The 20,805-nt window shown below is 41.7% G+C and overlaps 1 protein-coding gene across 16 annotated transcripts in view; it reads right to left on the bottom strand.

Annotated features, from left to right (window-relative positions):
- Window positions 1-20,805, bottom strand: part of DCUN1D4 (defective in cullin neddylation 1 domain containing 4) — a 144,116-nt gene that overhangs the window by 102,650 nt on the left and 20,661 nt on the right. For 2 of the 16 annotated variants that reach the window (XM_077136835.1, XM_077136837.1), the window contains exon 1: window positions 19,693-19,826. The exons of 2 other annotated variants lie outside the window; for them this stretch is intronic. In XM_077136835.1, coding sequence (XP_076992950.1) covers window positions 19,693-19,717 — 25 coding nt within the window. In that variant the 5' untranslated portion in view covers window positions 19,718-19,826. 12 more of the 16 variants (XM_077136846.1, XM_077136845.1, XM_077136848.1 and 9 more) reach the window with 11 other exon arrangements.

Genomic DNA, 20,805 nt, shown 5'->3' with positions numbered 1-20,805 from the left:
AGTGAAGGACAAAGAAGAAAAAATGGAAAAAAAATGGATACCTACAATGGTAGATCTAAAGAGACAGAAGCTACAATTAGTGAACTGGAGGATGGAACATCTGAATTCCAAAAAGAAACAGAAACTATAGGGAAAAGAATGGAAAAACTTGAGCAGGGGATCAGGGAACTGAATGACAATATGAAGCGCACAAATATACGTGTTGTGGGTGTCCCAGAAGGAGAAGAGAAGGGAAAAGGAGGAGAAAAACTAATGGAAGAAATTATCACTGAAAATTTCCCAACTCTTATGAAAGACCTAAATTTACAGATCCAAGAAGTGCAGCGCACCCCAAAGAGAATAGACCCAAATAGGCGTTCTCCAAGACACTTACTAGTTAGAATGTCAGAGGTCAAAGAGAAAGAGAGGATCTTGAAAGCAGCAAGAGAAAAACAATCCATCACATACAAGGGAAACCCAATAAGACTATGTGTAGATTTCTCAGCAGAAACCATGGAAGCTAGAAGACAGTGGGATGATATATTTAAATCACTAAAAGAGAAAAACTGCCAACCAAGACTCCTATATCCAGCAAAATTGTCCTTCAAAAATGAAGGAGAAATTAAAACATTTATAGACAAAAAGTCACTGAGAGAATTTGTGACCAAGAGACCAGCTCTGCAAGAAATACTAAAGGGAGCACTAGAGTCAGATACGAAAAGACAGAAGAGAGAGGTATGGAGTAAAGTGTAGAAAGAAGGAAAATCAGATATGATATATATAATACAAAAGCCAAAATGGTAGAGGAAAATATTATCCAAACAGTAATAACACTAAAAGTTAATGGACTGAATTTCCCAATCAAAAGACATAGAATGGCAGAATGGATTACGACCCAGCAATACCACTGCTAGGTATCTACTCAAAGGACTTAAGGGCAAAGACACAGACGGACATTTGCACACCAGTGTTTATAGCAGCATTATCTACAATTGCAAAGAGATGGAAACAGCCAAAATGTCCATCAACAGATGAGTGGCTAAATAAACTGTGGCGTATACCTACGATGGAATATTATGCAGCTTTAAGACAGACTAAGCTTATGAAGCATGTAATAACATGGATGGACCTAGAGAACATTATGCTGAGTGAGTCTAGCCAAAAACTAAAGGACAAATAATGTATGGTCCCACTGATGTGAACCAACATTCGAGAATCAGCTTGGAATATATCATTGGTAACAGAGACCAGCAGGAGTTAGAAACAGGGTAAGATAATGGGTAATTGGAGCTGAAGGGATACAGACTGTGCAACAGGACTAGATACAAAAACTCAAAAATGGACAGCACAATAATACCTAAGTGTAATGTAACTATGTTGGAACACTGAATGAAGCTGCACCTGAAATATGAAAAAAAAAAAAAAGCAGTATCAACTCTACTCAATTCTACCCATCTAAAGCAATTTTACAAGAAAATAAAGCATGACAATGACATAAAATTATAAGAAGTTTCAATGCTGTGAGGTATGCTCCCAGGCCCCTGAGAGTACTTACTTCACTGACCTCTGACAAAGCAGAACATTAGAGAAGTTTCATTAGCATTGCTGTGAGAGTCTTGGTGCCAAGAAATGTTTTAATCAGAGTTTTTTAGAAATAGCGTTCTAGGGTACGTATATAGTATAGGTGGTGTGGATTCTGGCTGATGAGTAATGGAACCACAGGAAATGACTGAGGTGGGAAATGATTAGGGCCTCAGGTTAAACAGCGACAGAGAGGAGAGATCCTGAATATGGTGGAATTGCACCAAATCCACGTTTAACTCTCACAAATTCAAACTTCATTCAGCTGATAAACAAAAAAAAAGGGAAGGAGAGAGGAAAAAATGTCAGTTGTTCAGACAACTGCCCTTCGTTCATCTTAATGAGCATTAGATAAGAAACATGAATTCACTAGTCCTTCAGTCAGGCTCAATTTCCACATGCAAATCATACTTTCTGCATCTCATAACATTATACGATTCTAGTATTTCAAGTTATGCATTGCAGGATTGTGGGAAGATGGCACATTAAGGAACTCCAGGAAATCAGTCCCTCTACCAGGACAACCATTAAACAGTCAGGAACTATTTGAATCAACTATTTGGAAACTCTGGAGTCCAATAAAACATTGTAAAGCTTCCAGGGTAGAGCAGAGAAAGCTGGTAAATTACAGTAAATTGCATTCTCCACATGGCCATGACATTCCCCCACTCTCACAGTAGGCAACACTGGTATAGAGCCCATGGCACAGCATGATGGTGTCAGAAAGGGACATAAAAATTCACTTCCCCAAGATCAGGGTGGGCACAAGTCAATCACTGATCATGGCTTTTGATTAGCTCTTTTAGATCTTTGGAGTCCCCGCTCTGAGGGCAAACTCTGTTCCAACCCACCCCAAAGAAAGGTGGTGGAAAAGATTTAAGATAGTATGCTTCCTCAGAGCTATGAAGGGCTGCATTTGCTGGGTAAGTCTAGAAAGCACAGCCTTGGGAAGCCGTGGAAGAAGTGCAGGGTGCCCTTCCTGGCCCTTCCTTCATCCCCTGTCTAGGAAAATCTAGAGCCAGCCATTGCTCCCTTTGTGGGTCCCTGGCCTAGTTCCAGCTGAGAAAGACTGACTAGGAAAACTCCTCTCTGGTGTGCACCACTCTCAGAATTTGCCCTCCAGGAAAAGAGCAACTTGAGACTATGAAAACAGTATGTAAGAAGCAATTGAGGTGGATGGCATGGGACAAGGGCTGACCCCTGCTTTAAGTTCTGCAGTGGTACATTCAGGAGAAGGAGTCTCTCCTAGGGTAGAGGGAACATTCAAACTCCTGTAAGCAGGGGAACTCTTAAGGCCACTAACAAGCACAAGCCCAGGAGAAGGCAATGGTCCAGAAAAGACAGGTGGACCCTGTATTTTTACATTCATCTTGGGCAGACCTTCCTGATAGGTGGGCTGACACTGAAGAAAATCTCTGTCCTATCACCAGCTTGTTATAACCTCAAGAAACAGACATCTCAAGGAATAAATCCCAGAGCTAACATTTTAAAATGGCAAAATGTAACGTGTTCAGCAAAAGATCATAAGACAAGAAACAGGAAATGATGGACCATCAAAAAAAAAAAAAAAGAAGAAGATAAAGACCCAGTAAGACACAACAAAGAAGATTAAAGACGTTTAAAAAATGATCTTCAGCCGGAAACCCAGATTCAATTCCCGGTACCTGGCCATGCAAAAAAAAAGATCTTCAGTATGATCAAGGTGATGAAGGAAAACACAGAGAAAGAACTAAATAATATGTGGAAAATAATGAATGAACAATATAAGAATCTAAGTAAAGAGAGAGAAAAGTTTTAAAGGGACCAAACAGAACGACTGGAGTTCAAAACCTCAATAACTGAAATATTTCCAGAAAAATTCCCAGAATCACAAACAGACTGGTAGTTGGCAGAATAAAAGAATCAGCAAACTCAAAGACAAGACAACTGAAATGAGTCAAGCTGAGGAGCAGAAAGAAGAAAAAAATTAATTTAAAAAGGGAAAAAGAGACTAAGAGATCTCTGAGACATCATCAGGCCATCATCAGGCAATATATGCATCATGGGACTCCTAGAAGAAAAATGAGCGAAAGGACAGAAAGAATATTCATATAAACAATAAAAGAAAACTCCCGTCTTAGCAAAAGACATGTATAAGCATATCCAAGAAGCCCAAAGGACACCAAACAGGATAAACTGAAACAAAAATACACCCTAATACATAATCATCAAACTGCTGAACGCAAAGGAAAAGGAGAGAATTCTGAAAGCTTCAAAAGAAAGGCAACGTGTTAAGTACAAGGCAGTCCCAATTAGATAAATGCTGATTTCTCATCAGAATCCATGGTGTAAAGAAGACAGAGGGTTGAAATGTTAAATTACTGAAAGAAAACAAATGTAAACGAGAATTTTATATCTGGTGAGACTGTCTTCAAAAATGAGGGAGAGAATAAGACATTCCCAGATAAACAAAAATGGAGGGATTTTATCACCACCAGACCTGCCCTACAGCCATACTAAAGGAAGTCCTTCAGAACAAAAGGAAAGGATACTAGACACAAAGAAATAACCATTTGGGTGATTATAAATGTCAGTAATATTATATTTTATTTTTTGGTATGTAACTCTACTTCTCACTTTCTACAGATGCTTAAAATGCACATACATAACAGTTATGATAAATCTATGGTATTGGAATATGACATACAGAGATATAATTTGTTACAAGTACCAAAAAAAAAGGTAGGGAGACAGGAGTATAGGAACACTATATGTATATGCTATTTAAGACATGTTGGTATCAAATCAAATATGAATATTGTATATTTAGGATGTTAAATTTTAACCTCATAGTAACGACAAATAAAATAAATGAAAATTATATCCACATAGAAATGAAAAGAACTCAAAATAGTACAATACAAAAATTCAAATAAAAATGAAAATAGGCATTAACAGAAGAATTGAGGAGGGAAAAAGGGTGTATAGTTTACAAAGACTAAACAGCAAAATGACAGAATGACGTCCTGCACTATAAGTAGTGGTTTTAAAGGCAAATGGATTAAACTCTCCATTCAAAAGGCAGAGACTGGCACAAAGGATAAAAAAGCATGTCGGGTGGGGCATGGTGGCTCAGTGGCAGAGTTCTCACCTGTCATGCTGGAGACCTGGGTTTGTTTCCCAGCGCCTACCCAAGAGAAAAAAAAAGCAGCAGCAGCATGTCACAAGCATATGCTGTCTGTGTACAAGATACTCACCTTAAATCCAGACACAAGAAGGTTAAAAGTGAAAGGATGGAAAAATACACACTATGCAAGTAGTAAAGAGAAGAAACCTGAGATAACTATAGTCATATCAGATAAAACAGATCTTATGTCAAAACAGAAATGAAGTTCTGATACAACACAACAACATGGATGAATCTTTAAGACATCATGCTGAGTGAAATAAGCCAAAAACAAAAGGATAAATATCTCACTAATACAAAATAATTAGAATAAAAGCAAACTCAAAGTCAGAATCTAGAATACAGGCTACAAGGGGATGGGGTGGGAATAGGTAAAAGGGAATTAATGCTGAAAATGTATAGAGTTTCTATTTGGGAAGTTAGTAGAATTTGGCTAATGGATGGTGGTGTTGGTAGAATGCTACGAACAAAATTAACAGCACTAAATTATATATCTGTTTGTGGTTAACACGAAATACTTTAGATTATATATATGGTACTAGAATAAAAATTTTTTTAAAGTTCATGGAATTGCACAACACAATGCGCTGTCTATTCTAAGTGAACCATAGACTATACTTAATAGCAAAATTATAAAAATTCCTTTCATCAATTGTAACAAATGTACCACGCCGATATATGGGTGTACCACACCAGTATATGGAAATATTGTATTTTATGCTGATTGTTCTGTAAACCACCAACTTTCTATCAAAAAAAAAAGACCACTTAAGAATTTAGAAATGTTTCTTCTAAAATAAAGGACTAAACGAGAAAAAAAAAAAGAGAGAGATGTATTTTTCATAAAACATGTGAAATGGCTTCTAAATGCAAGCCAGCTGTTTCAACTGGTGCTCAACTGAATAGCCAATGATCTGTTCCAAGACTGGAGGAAAGAACTGACTATGGTGGAATTACCTGAGAGACACTCTCCAACATCAATCTTTTAAAAGTATTTTCAGAAGTATTTTGATACAGGTGATTTTCACCTTACTTATGAGCTTTAGAAAATAACCTCTCTATAAAGTACGATTACACTGTAAGTAAAAACCAATGGGAGCGCATGCAGTAGATGAGGGTGGGGGCACTCATATTTCATGTCCTTTTGTTCGAGTCCCCTCATTTTTCCAGCTCAAGCCGGTGAAGTGACTTCCCAGGGTCAGACCACTAACTGCGGTCAAGCTGGAAATAACCTACATCTTCTAACTCCCAGTCCAAAGTTCCTTCCTCTGTTCTAGCTCATTTCTGGCCAGGACAAAAAATGTCAATCTATCTCCAAAATGGGTTTCACACCTCCTATTTCCTACCCCAAGTTAATTAAATTATTAAAGAAAAAGATACCAAAACTGACTAAATCTAAAACAATCCACTTTTTTGAGAAAGATTATATTTATTTCAGTATATATACAACAGTATAATAGAATGACACCCAGTGTTAATTCAAGTACACTGCATTCTTTGGTAACTAAAGATTCACAAAAGTATCCTATTATTAACTAAATTACAGTCCATGGACCAGAAGCAATTTTGCTTTGCTTATTGAAAAATTATTAAATACATCTTTAAAGGCTATGGGGGGCAGAGAGAACAGCATAGTGACATTGTTATTGCTAAAAAGGTGAACCAAAGTTGAATAAAACTAATAAAGGTTATCAAAATCAGCATTCATCCTAAATATTTCTATGACAAAACAAGAGCATGATTTAGCCATGCAGGGCCATGCCTCCCTAAATGAGACTCAATGTGGAATGCTTAGGAGTATTCCAAGTCACCGGTAACATGGCTCATCCTACTCCTAATACATCATTATTCAATGATATGGAAAAAGAAAAAAAAATTGTTAAAGCAAGGGTATACTTTAACTGACACCACTATTTAGACTTGCCTTGTTCCTTCCTTCTAAAAACAGAAGAAGGCCGTGGGTTTCTGACAGCAGACAAGAATGTCAATGATGTGGACAGAGACCTCTCTCCCAACCTGGACAGGACATGTAACAATTTTTTATTTCAATCCCTGAGATTCTGGGGAACATTTGTTACTACAGCATAACTTAGCAAAAAAACCCAAGCTCTTAAGAAGTCCTTATAAGGCCCTACATAAAATGACTTACTTCATTCCATTGTCCTTCCTCACTCCACTCCAGCCACATTCTTCCTTGCATGTTATCAAGTAAATTCCTATCTCAGGGTCTTTGCACTTACCATTACCTCTGCCTTGATGTCCCAAGGTCCAAAATTTACTTCATGTACAAAAATGTCACCTGATCGGAGAGGTCTACCCTCACCTCCCTATCCATTCCCCCATCTGATTTACATTTCTTCACAGCACTCATCACTTCCTGATATTATATTTTTTTAACAATTTGATTGAGATATAATTCACACATACTTTACCTATTTAAAGTGTACAAGTCAATGGCTTTTAGGATGTTCACAAGTTGTGCAACCATCACCACAATCAATTATAAAACATATTCTATCACTCCATTATGAATTCCAGAAGACCAGGTTCTTTTAATTCATTCTTGTGAGACCCTTTGATTACGTGTTTTCAATTGAGATGTGACCCAGCCTATTCAAAGTGGGTCTTAACACTTTAATAGAGACCTTTATGAGAGGATAAAAGGTAGAGATATTTGGAGAGAACTCATAGAGAAATGCTAACAGAAGGCCCATGGATACGCAGAGGGAAAGCCACTGGAATCAGAAGCTGAAAGCAACAGAAGCAGGGAGCAAAGGACCAGCAGGTGCCAGCTATGTGGCTTCCATGTGACAAAAGAACCCCAGATGCCAGCAGCCTTTCTTCAGAGAAGGTATATTCTTATTGATGCCTTAATTTGGATATTTCCATGGCCTTGGAATTGTAACTTGTAATTTAATAAATCTCCATTGTTAAAAGCCAAGCTATTTCCGGTATATTACATTCAGGCAACTTTAGCAAACCGAAACACTCCATTAACATTCACTCCCCATTCTTTCCCTCGCCCCTTCAGCACTAGGGAACAACCAATCTACGTTTGACTCTGTAGATTTGCCTATTCTGGACATTTTGTATCAATGGAATCATACAGTAATGTGGTACTTCATGACTCTGACATTCTATTATGTACATATTTATATCTCTACTCTCTGTTACCCTCCCTAGAGCTCAAGCTCCCTGGGGACAGCAGATCTGCTTTTACTTTGGTCGTCAATGTATCCCCAATATCTAGACTAGCACAAGCCGGGCACAATGATAGGTACCCTTAAATAGCCAAATATGCTTTAAAAATAGTCACTGGATTTGGAAGCACAGAGGCTACCCCATGACCTCACAAAGCTTCAGACGACAAAACAGAATGAAGTGGACTAAGCACCAGGCAGGGGCTGAGGAAACAGCCTATATCAAGCATAGACAACGCGTTCAAGGAGTTTGGCTGTGAAGGGAATGAGGAAGCCGATAGGAGACTAAATTACACATCAGACTAAACATGTTTAGTTTGAGGCTCATGACAGCAAGATATGAGTCTGTTTAAAATGCTAATATTAGATTTGCTTAATATCAACAGCCAGAGTGTAAAGAGGCAGGTCAGAAAGCAAATTAATAGAAATCCATATATGAGCTCAAAGACATTATCACACATGATTTTAGAAGAAATGTACAAAATGCAATTTTAAGAAAAAAAAAGATTACATTAAAATGAGTGCTACCTCAAAATGACTTGAAATATAAGATCTATGAGGTGATCTCCTGGTTAAAAACTATAAAAAGTAGTGTTTTAAATTATCTACACCACCAATTTACAACTTGGCATACTAATGGATTATCATTAGCTATACGAAATGGTACATGTGTTTGCTTCATTTGTAAAAATATATATCCATACTTGAGGCCAAATTATCAAAACACAAAAATTTGAATGCGTTTCCCATACCCCAAAACTAGGAAACAAAAAAGGGGGTACATCTGTGAGTCTGCTTTACTACTACATACCCTTCACTGCTGTAAGTAAGACTTCTTTTATCTATGAAATGGATAACCACAGTGCCTGACTCATAAGGACGTTATGAGGGCTAAAGGAGATAATGCTGCAGTGTACTTAAACAGTGCCTGGCACACAGTAAGCAAAACCTGAGTGCTGGCTCTTGTGTCACAGGGTGGGCAGGAATGGTCTCTGCTATCCCCTCAGCACAGTACACATGGAAGAGAGGCATCTTTTGAAACCTCAGCTCAAACCACGGCCATCTTGCCCATTAATTAAGCTACTTAAAACTAGTTCAGGGGCTGCACATTAAATCACCCAGGGAGCATGAAAAAAATCCTGATGCCAGGACCCCAAACCAGATCAATTAGATAAAAATGGGGCTTTAAAAATTAAATAAAAAATCATGCTTTTCTCAAGCTGCCCAGGTGATTCTAAGGTACAACCAGAGTGGAAACCCCTTATGTTAAGCTCACCCTTGACTCAATTCCCAACCTGCCAGCAGCCAATCTACTCCTGGAACAACCTCAGCACAGGCCAAACGGGAAATCTATCTCATTCATGTATGTGCCTTATCAGCATGTGAAAAAGTAATCAAGGTCCCAGGGAAAAGGCTGAAAAGCTAAGCAAAATGAAACAAAAAAAGTAGGAGGTGAGGAAAGTCTTAATGTCATTTTCATTAATAAATAGTTGCTACTTACAAGGCACAAAAGCCTTTCCAACCATGGGAGGGGGGATACTGATAAGGAATGGGAAGTGGGTCATTCTAAGTGAGTCAGCATTTTCATTGAACACAAGATCCAAATATTTAAGTAGCCCAAGCACACTGCTGCTGGCTTTTCCCTCCTAATTCTCACAGGACCCATGTAAGAGACTTGGAGGAGAAACCCTCTACCCAAGAGAAATGACATTTCCCAGCACCTGTCACCCCTGTGCTGCCTGTGCCTGCTGGTGCCATCTCAAAAGAGTCAGCCACCCCGGGACACCCAATCCGGCTGCACACCCAACAGGAGAAGGTACAAGGGGCTCCAGATTCATTCTCTTCATCCCACGCCCCTTCCCACTGAAGTACAAGAACTACTTGGTAGTTCAAAGTAAAGAAAAATTCTTTATCAAAAATGTTATATGATTTAGGTTAAAGAATGCCAGCCGGCCCTCTTAGCTGAATGACCTGCACATGTTATCCAACCTCACAGTGCCTCGGTGTCCTCACGTATAGTCAAAATAACAGGACCCACTTCACAGGGCTGTGGTGAGGATTAAACAAGACAGTGCATGTAAAGCATTTAGCACAAGGCTGGCACCTAGTATATACCAATAAAGGTTGGTTATTTTTATCCATATTATTATTAGAACAGTGAAGAGATTAAGATAGATGGAATCTAAAAGAGAAAAAATAGAGTGGAAGGAGTGACATGGTAAAGGGTCTTTAAAATTTTACCTCAATAGCCAGATGGCTGGACAGACTGTACAACTACCCTTTCTCATAGCTTCCCATTTAATTAAGAACAGTATTCTGTGGACTGATTTGGGGAGTAGAAGAGATTTTAAAGAAGAAAAACTACTTAAATGCACCCTAAACTACAGGAAAAAAAGAAGAAAAATGCAAAAATATCATACAAAAACTATATTAATGGCTCTACTAAGATGGTAGAATTCCACGTAAATTTTACATTTTCTAGCTTTTCTGCAAGGTTGTTAGATATTACCTGTGTTTAAAAATTACTATAAAAAGAAAGCATTTAAGTGGTATATTCACACAATGAAATAGGATTTCACATAAAAAGTCATGAAGTTCTGATACCTGTGACAATGTGCAACACCCTTGAATACACTATGCTAGTGAAAGAAGCCAGACATAAAAGGACAAATATTACATGATTCTACTTATATGAAATACCTAGAATAAGCAGATTCATAGAGACACAAAGTAGATTAGAGGCTGGGGGGAGAAGCTGAGAGGAAGTTATTGCTTAAAGGGTACAGAATTTCTGCTTGGAGGCTTGAAAAAGTTTTGGTGCTGGTGGTAGTATAACATTGTGCATGTAATTAATACCACTGAACTATATACTTAAAAATGGTTAAAACAGCAAATTTCTTGATATATATATATATGTTTTTATTGTGGTAACATATATATATATATGTTCCTTGATACATATATATATATTACCACAATAAAAACATTATTTAATGCACACACCTACTTAAAATCTAAGAAGATTAAAAACGACTATTTCATTAGTGAATTAAGAAAAAGTTTGGAAGTACTTTTCTCAGCCACAATTCTATAGTTGCCTAGTTAGAATTAGTTGTTAAATATTTACTGTAATTGTGAGTATGCTGGCAAAAATGAGAGAGGAAAGAGGAGTCGAAGAGATTCATAAATCCTAAATCCCGGTGAGACTCAAAAACAAGACCCAAAAGCAAAATGGAAATAATCAGATCAACTGGCTCTGCCAACATTCAGAGATCAAAAAAAGGAATTTCAATATACTTGAAGGGTTACCACAAGAATCAAATGAAAAGCACAAATAAAATGTTGAGTATTATTTTGATGGCAGTGGTGAGGCACTCAGAACCTTGGAGACAGAATGCCCAAGTTTGAGTATCAATCATCTCACCATTTGTAAGCTGTGTGACCTTGAGAAGGTTACTTAACCCTCCTCATCTATAAATGAGGAAAAGAAAAGTACCTAACACACTTCAGAAGGTTGTTGTGAGGATTAAATGAGTTACTGCAAGGCAAAGCAAACAGATCCCAGAATAGAGTAAGCACTGTATACCTGTTAACACCCCACCATTCCTCTCTGCCCCACCTTCTTTGACCTCTTCTTTCTTTTCCTTTCCACTTGCAAACTCTCTCAGGTGCCTTTTTTCAGCCCTTCTCCATCTGGCTCCTGCCCACCCCTCTGCCTCACCTTCTCCTTCATTCTGGCCTACTAAATGCCCATCCTCCTGCCACAGTCCTGTCTTGTCACCCATGCTGTTCCCTATGCTTGGAAAGCACCCTCCTACCCCACGCCCATGAACGCATGTACATCATGATCCTTTTCTTCACATAAAATCTCAAAAACTGAGCTCACATGACAATTCTAACCCTCATCTGAAACCTAATTTTAATGATTTTCCATCTGTTCCCAACCCAGCAGTCATCATTCTGTACTTCAACTGTTCTGGAAAAAAAAACAAAAACTGCTGAATGAGTGCATGAGATGGCTCACTTGGCTCTTTTCTCTCTGATAGCTTTTTGCCCTCAAAGGGCTCTTTCTAGCCAAATGAGGAGACAGTCACCACACAATAATTATTAACAAACAAAAACAAAAAAGTGCCAGGCATTTTTCCAAACACATTACAAGTTTTATCATATTAATCCTCAGGACCCCTTTGGTCTCCCCTCCTGCCTCTTTCCACTCTGCCCACCTGCTATGAGAAGCATATAAGCCTCCTTTCCGTCCACATTCAGAGCCTGTGCATTTGTGTTCCTTCTGCCTGAAATGCTCCCTCACCTCCATCAGGTCTTAATGTAAACCCTTCTCAGTGAGGCCTTCCCTGACCATGCTCGTCAAAATCACAACACGTTCTGCTCCCCCTAAACAGGGTGCCTGTGCTCTCCCCCTTCCCTTCTTTATTTTTCTCTACAGAACTTACTATTATCTGACATACTACATGATTTCTTAGCTTATTATCTGTCTCCTTCCCATACTAGAAAAAAATCTTCAAAAAGAGGAGAATTTGACTATCCTGGTCACCTTAGTACCTACAACAGGTGCTGCTAGGCAACAGGTGCTCAACAAATATCTGTTTGCTGAATGAACAACCCTATACCCTGTAGTAGGTATTTTTTATACAAGACTCTGAAGCCCACACAGAGAAGTTAAGTAACTTACTCTCGGTCACAGAGCTAACAGATGGCAAAGAAAGAATTTTAAACTAGACATTTTTATACTAGGGTCCACACCCAACAACCATGCCATAAGGATCCCAATCTGACCCAGAAAACAAAAGAAATCATCACATCCAAGAAACAAACCCTAACAATGTATGTCTTTGGGCCTCAAAGAAGCAGGAAAGGCCATCACACTGGAAAACTTTTCAATTGAACAAGCCATCTAACGCAAGACAATTCCATGTGGTAAAGCGTTAATTTTCAGTACTGTAATGTATAAAACACTGGAAGTTTCTATATGGATTTAACAGCTCAATAAAAATACCATAATATCCCCAATGAAGAGAAAATGACAAATTTTCAACTGACAAGAAGAGGCCTGAGATGATCCATATTAAAAGCCAAAAACTGGGAGAAGGGAAGGTGTTGACTGCCAAGGGGTAAAGACGAATTTTCTAGGGTAATGAAAATATTCTCCAACTTAACTTAAGTAGTGGTTTACACCTGTATGTATATGTACATAAACACCCATATATACATTCAAGGACATACACATATACATTTAGCAAACTATGCACATAAAATGGGTGCAAATTTATAGTAGATAAATTAAACTTCAATAAAGGTCACTAGAAAGCTATTAGGTATATCAGATATAATTTTTGACTACAGGAAATAAAACAAATATTCCAAAAATTTATAAAACATAAATAATATTAAAATAGCTAATATGCTCAGATCAGATCCAAAAAGATGTACAAGATGTTATGCATGAGCTCCTGAGCATCACACACCTCAAATCTGTTTTATCAGGGACAAAAAAAAGGTAAAAAGAAAAGGTTGCAGTAAAGAACTCTGTATAATGAAATCAATAAAGAATTTGGGAGAATGAAATCAGCAGGGTGGCTGATGTGTGGGTTCAGAGACCCTCCTGCCACCAGCCGAAGCAGCTCCAGAGACCTACAACTGACATCAGTTGTATGTCAGTTGTATGTCAGAAACAGTTGCCTGTTTCCTTCTCTGTCCCACGGTCACTTCTAGCCAGAACTCTAGGCCTTTGAACCAGAGTCCACAGGCAACCAAGGTGAAAAGACGGATCACTGCTCTTCTCCACAAGAGTTTTTAATTCGGTGTTTCTCCAGTAACACGTCTGGGTGTTCAATCTGTCAAAATTCCTAGTTGCCAGCATCAGAAATCAAATTCTAATTAACTTAAGCAGAGAAGAGATCTTTTAGAAGGGGCTACTAAATCATTCACAGAATCTCTAGGACATGGAAAGAACCAAGCCTGGCAGCTACACAACCGAAACAGTGCCGAAGGGGACACGGCAGAGTGCCCCATCAACACAGCTAGGCCTGGACCCGGTGGCCAGGACCACTGGCCTGAAACAGCACAGCTGACACCACTGTCACCATGCTCTTCAAAATGGCCTCCTCGGGCTTGAGCTTCTTCCCATCAGTTGCTTCAGGCTTCAAATTCACATTCTGGGGCAGGCAAGTCTAAGTAGCTCTGCCTTCTAAGGGAGAGGAAGAACAGGGGCCCAAAAGACTGACAATGTCCCTACTGACACAGATGATCATAAATGGATTATTCCTGTCTCTGCAAATGCTGCTGATACAGGCCAGCAAATAATGAAAGGCTTTCAAACAAATATACACAAGAAAAGAAAAATTCTCAAAGATGGAACCAAAATAAAAGGGACACCCAGAGGAATACTATTTGGGGAGGGTGGGGTCTTTTTCCTATCACTAGGTGACTATTTTATTTGGCATGTTAGTTTGAAAAACTACAAGCCTACCTTCAGAAATTGAAAGTAATTCATTAACGTGGTTTTCTAATTAAATGAAAGGCAATTCAAACCTCAAGGAACAGATACGCTGCTTGAATACTGGACACCAGAGGAAAAAAAGCCTTAGATTTGAAACATTCATGCAATGAATGTTAAAATACATAATTCTATTGAAAATTATTTCAATACATTTTTCTAAAAAAAACCTATCCTTATAAGCATGTTCTACTTAAAATAAGTCTCAAGAGATACTTCTAACCTGAATATCAAAACAAGAAAAAAAGAATAAGCTGTGAAAAGCTATTAACATGACTTTCAAGCTGACCAACTATAAAAAGATATCAGTATTAAATCAGATTCATTGCAGAAAATTCATCTCCACCTTACAGATTTTACTTTCTAAATGCAGAAAGCTTTTAAACAATGTTAATGTATTGTTAAAAAATACATAAATAAACCCTTAGGACCAAAATGTGGTCAAAAAACGAAAAGAGCAGAAGGCAGAAACACTGTAGGCCCCTGAACATGAGGCCTGTCAGCCCCTACGTTAACCTTCTCCAGACCGGCTCTGCCATACAGCAGCTCTGAAGTGGACACGTACACATGGTACCCAAACACTGCTTCCCTGCCCTCAGCACATCACCTGCATTTCACTTCCTCCATGAGAAACTATACACACCAAAGACTTCTTCAAAACTGATGCATCTGCACGTATTTAAAATATATATATACATTTCAATTCATTTGCATATGGATGACTGTCAAAAAAAGGCAGAGAATGAATAAAACCAATGTCTATATTTCCTGAAAAAAATATCTAAAAGGTAAAGAAGAAAGCCTAAAGACAAAATCTGGGTGGGCCACGGTGGCTCAGCAGGCAGAATTCTCACCTACCATGCTGGAGACCCGAATTCAATTCCCAGTGCCTGCCCAGTCAAAAAAAAAAAAATCTAAAGATGATGGGTTCAGAAGCAAGCTAGATAGCAAGAGAAAGAATTAAAAATTTCCAAGTATTCTACTAGCTATTCCAGAGTTGACCGTTTTCAATTCAATACACATTCGTGGGCCTAAACAAGGGATCTAAATAAGACATGGTCCCAGATCTCAAAGGGTTATCAATCTAACTGGGAGGGGAAATAAGTAAATAGGAAACTATTAAGATAAAAGTAATAGAAATAAGCAGTACTTTGGAGATTCGATGGAGGGAGAGAAAGGGTCTACTAGAAAGGAAACGCAATAAAGAAAAATACCACTGACACTGCATCTGACGGCTGCCAACGCAGGGCATTCCCCTTACCATTCTTCCACCCTAACAAAGACCACATCCCACAGCAGAGGCTTAACAACACCAAACTTTCACTCTCTCAATGTCTTTCTCACACTGCTAGTGGTGGCACGAGATAAATTCTGCCCAATGAGACTGAAGAGGAAGTCTCCTAAGGTGAATTTCTAGAAAAGACTTTCTCTGTTAAAAGGGAGTTGGAAAGGGAAAGGAAAGCCTCTTTGCTTTCTTAAATGGACATGATGTCTGGTGCTACAGCAACCATACTGTAAATAAGAGGCAACAAGCCTGAAGAGCAAAACTTAATACTAAGAACAGAAGAAAAAAGGATGCAAAAAGGCTAGGTCCTTAATGAAGTTACTGCACCAGCCTTAAAATCACCTATTTCTAGATTTATTATTTCTTGTTCTATCTCTAGAACAAGCATATACCTTATTATTTAAGCCATTTTTAGTCGCCAAATGTATCCTAACTGATACCACAGAGGACATCATGAGGTCAGTTTCTGATAGGGTGATTTTTATACTGCTTAGCAAGATTATTATTGCTATTACAATTGACATGAGTATAATACACATGTTTATGGTCAGCTAGGAAGAAGGCAATAAGCTAATAAGAGCTATCAGGAATAGCTAAAGATAAAAAACAGAAAAGGAGGAACTGATAAAGTTTGAAAAAATGTGACCCAAGTGCTAAGTAGGGGCACTTTTTGAAGACAACAACAAAAGAAGAGGGTAAATATATCGAAATCTTCTATGGGAGGTGAAATTCTGGCAATGTTATATAGACAAGATAACCTAAAAATCCTTTCCAATATAAAACGCCCAGAAATTCTGGGTAAAGTATGACAAACATGCATATAAATACACAGTTAAGTTCACAAGAAAATAAAAGGACGAAAAGTCAAAGCGGAACCTAAAAACCAGCACAGAAAGTGTAAGATGATACTGTGTAGGAGCCTAGGCTTTGGGGAGAGGGAAAGGGAGGCTGTCAATCTGTGTAAAGGACACCTGTTTGGAAGATGTAACAAAAAATAGAAAAGAAGAGAAGGATAACTTTCTCTTTTCGAGAAATATGACTAACAATATTTTCTTCAAAAAACACCTTCTTGGAGATAATACCAGCTCCTATAACTTTACCCTTTGCAAGACTGGTTAAAGATTATTAAATATTAAAGATCCTTTCCAGGATTAAATGCAGTTTTTGAAAAATGCCTATATGACATATCTGCACATATTACAAAGGGCTTCCTGGATATTTCACCTCCAGATGAAATAAAATGACAAACATATAAATTTTTTTCCCAAAAAACACCATACACTGCCCAATTTCTCACTATGAAAAGAACCACCATTACAATTAAATATGTAAGTTCGATATATCTGTAATCATACCCAAAAGCTTTCAAATTTTAGGACTTCTTAGCAAGTTTTATCATTAAGACCGTCATGATATTCTTCTAATGACTATGCTAACAATAGCTCATAATTTCTCATATCACATAAAATAACTTGCCATGTCTCTGCTAATCTTACGGCCCCTCTGCATTAGAGGTATTCTTAATCATCGTATATAAACGGTAAAAGCAAGGGACAAAGGATCTGCTATTTGGAAAGTCTTCAGACGGAGAGGAAGGATTCTAGTATTAAAGAGATAGAAGGAATTAGAGCCTACGGCTAAAAACAAAACAAACCAAAAAAACAAAAACAACACAAAAAGCTAATACCTTCCTCAAGTTTCATTTGTTTCCCGCACTTCATCGAAAGCTGAACACATCACGTATTCCCTTTGCTCACCTTCGCATTTTCATACCGGCTTTATAAATAGGACAATTTCACCCATTAATCTCTAAACTCCATCATCACTCAATTCATTTCAAGCCCATCTTCAAAAGTGCCCTTATGCTTGGGCCATCAAACAGCTCAGGAAATACAAACGTACAGCGCACGTTATCCTCACACGCGTTACATTTATCTCATCTGCTTTCCCAGATTGCTAAAAGACTGAACCTTCTAACCTAGGGCTTTGAATATAACGGATGCCCAATACACCATCCTAAATGCTGCTTTGGAGTGTGTTCTGTTTTTTTCAAACCTACGTTCTACACTGAAGACAAAGTAAGCATTTATTCCACAAATTAGTTCACCAAATACAGAGCAAAACAATTAAAGCGGGGGTCAAGAATTCAAACGTTAAAAGACAGTCTGTGTTTAGTCTGGCTTCTCCATCTCCGCCGATACTCAGGTCCAGGGAACCGCTCCAGTCTCGGGCGACAGGAGCGCCTCCCGGGAGCGCGCTCGGGGCGACCGGCAATAAAGCACGAGTTAGCAGAACGGGGAGGATCCCAGGGGCGCGCTGCATTCTGGGACTCGTTTCCACAGATACCCACGTGCACCCCGCCCAACCGCGGCCCGGCGCTGCCCGGACTACAAGTCCCAGAATTCCACGGGACTGCCTTTTCCCACACCCGACAACTGGAGCCAGACCCTAAAGGAAACCCCTGAAGCGCTCGCCTAGCTCTCGGGGGGAGAGCTCACGCCCCTTCCCAGAGCTGCGTGCGGCCTCAAGCCCGGCCCTCTCTACAAGGCAGAAGGTCTCAAGGCACCAGCGTCCACACCTGCCGAGTAGAAATTAAGCAACTGCGTCACAGGCTCTGCCAAACCCACCGACCGCTAGGGACCCCGACACCTCCCATTCGCATAAACCCACACCCGAACTCCAGGGTCCGCCCCCTCCACTTCCCTCGGCTGAGAAGCCGCAGCCCGCACCCCTGCCCCGCCTCCCGGTCTCGCAGCGGGAGCCCGCGCCAGCGCTGACCTCGCTTCCCGCCGGTCGAGGGGGGGACCGCGTCCAGCGCCAACCTCGCGAACCTCCCCCGCCCCCTGCTTCAGTCCCGCCCCCTCCAATCTTCGCACCGGGAGCTCGGAGCCTCCCCCTCCAGGGACCCTGCCCTGATAGGGGGTTTGGGGGAGGAGGGGAAGGAAGGAGAGAGCACCTCCCCAAACACAGCCCAACAGCCCCCCCAGCCCCGCGCCGGACCCGAATCCAGACATGACATTCCTCCCCCTACCCCAGCTCCTCCCACCCTCCACCTCCTCCCCAACTAGCTCATCACCCCCACTGTATCTCTTCTAACCCCATCCAGTTAGTCTAGACCCTCCCCTTCTCCCTCCTTCTTATTCTCAGTTACCCTGTCATCCCAACACCTGCCCCATCCTATTACCCCCAACGTCTTTTCCTCTCCCACCACTCGTTGTCACCCTACCGCCACCGTTCCTTTGCCTTTTCCGCCCACGGGACTCCCCAACTATCCCAGCACACCCCAATTCCTCCACCGTGTCATTCTCCCGTTACATCAGCCCCCCTCCCCGTGCCCGTCCTCCGGCCCGGCTCTCGGCCGCAGTCCCCATTCCCCCACCCCATTGTTCCCCCCACCCCCGTCATCTATATCCCTTCTTCCTATTGTCCCTCCCCCGCGCTCCCCTCGCACTCACCCGCCTTTCTCACCAAGCCGCCCGCGCCGCTCAGTCCCTAGGAAATCCTCACCCCGGCGCCCCGATCGCTCGCTCGCTCCCTCCCTCCCTTCCTCCTCTCGCCGGTGCCACCCCCCGACACACACACACACACACACACACACCCGGCCTTCCCCGCAAGCGCCGCCGCAGCCTCCCCCTCCCCCTCCATTCACCCCGGACACTCGGGTCTTGGCCCTCAGCGCACGTCCCGCCCCCCCTTCCCCCAACACTGAAAAGGAGCTAGTCCCCACCCCCCATCACCTCCGCCCATCCCCCGACAGACCGGCCCCCTCCCCCACGCCCGCCCCCGCCCCCGCCCCGCGCCGCCCGCAGCGTCACCGCCCGCCCCAGCCCCAGGAGGGGAAGGGGTGGCTCCCGGGCAGGGTCTTCCAGAGCATTTCAGGACGGGAGGCGAGGGGCGGGAACCTGCGGGAGTAGAGGAGAGAGTGCAGACGGCTGCGTGTCCCCGGCTCTCTCGCTCCGTTACTCACTGACAGCGGCGGCATCCGAGTGCATTTTCGGACAGCTCACACCCCACTCGCCGCCCAGGCTCCCGCGCTCGCCTCGCGGTCCCCCCACCAGCTCGCAGCACCGCGGTCGGGAGCTGTGGACCCGCCGCCAGGCACTCCAGGCCTTCCCACCTCGCCCTCTCCATTGGTTGAACTTCGGCTGAGGGACCGCCCCTCCCGGTCTCTCATTTGACAAAATGAGTGCTGATAGCCCGCGTCTGGAGCTGGCGAAGAGGCCCGGCCGCCTGAGTGCCAATGCGATTGGCCTCGGAGCCTAGTCTCCGCAACGCCCCTGGCGGAGGCCACGCTCTCGAGTGGCAGGTTGGGCCCGGCTGCTGTCAGTCATCCCCCGGAGTCCGAAAGCGCGTGTAGGGGCGAGGCTGGGGAATTTGTCCACCTAGACCCTGAGGCCCCGCCCCGTCGCGGGCTGGATTGGAGGAACGGGAGACCAACCGAGAAAGATGGGTAGGCGTCTCAAACAAAGCGAGAGAAGTGTTCCCTAAAGAGCTGAGAAGGGGAAGCGCAGCCAGGCAGCTTGTGTTCCGGGGCACGGACTAGGGAAGTTAGCCCATGGCTTGTCCCCGGCTTGAGGCTCCCGGTCTCCCACCACTTTTCTCACACCTCAGAGCGGCTGTCGGCAAGAACCCGGCCCGCGCCGAACTTGGACCCGGACTTCTCTTTCCAGCTGGTTCCCACGGCTGGAAACTGGATAGAGAATCGTCACCTCTTCATTTCTAGCAAGCCCTCTAGTGGGGACCAGATTTTCAATTCTTGTACAACAATCCATCCCCCGTTTTCAAAGTGTACTTCTTTTCCGAAGTCAACACCCTTCTTCCCCTTTCGTCAGAAAAGGGCTGTTCTAAAGGTTTCAAATGCTACAGGCTTTGTCAGTCAGTAACAGGAAACCCAGGGCCACGCTCTGACCTTCGGGCTCAGCTGCACGTCGGCAAGTCCAGGGGACGGGTCACCAGTCCGCGAAGGACAAGTAGCGTGAATGAAGACAACATAAGTCATTGATTGTGTCCCCCTAGAAATTGAGCTAGCTGTTGTTATTTGGCAGAGGAAGGCGTTTATTTGGGTGAATTCTTCTGACCC

This window comes from Tamandua tetradactyla, chromosome 19 (genome assembly GCF_023851605.1).
Source record: "Tamandua tetradactyla isolate mTamTet1 chromosome 19, mTamTet1.pri, whole genome shotgun sequence".
In the NCBI taxonomy this organism is placed as follows: Eukaryota; Metazoa; Chordata; class Mammalia; order Pilosa; family Myrmecophagidae; genus Tamandua; species Tamandua tetradactyla.
This window is presented reverse-complemented; position numbering and strand designations above follow the sequence as displayed.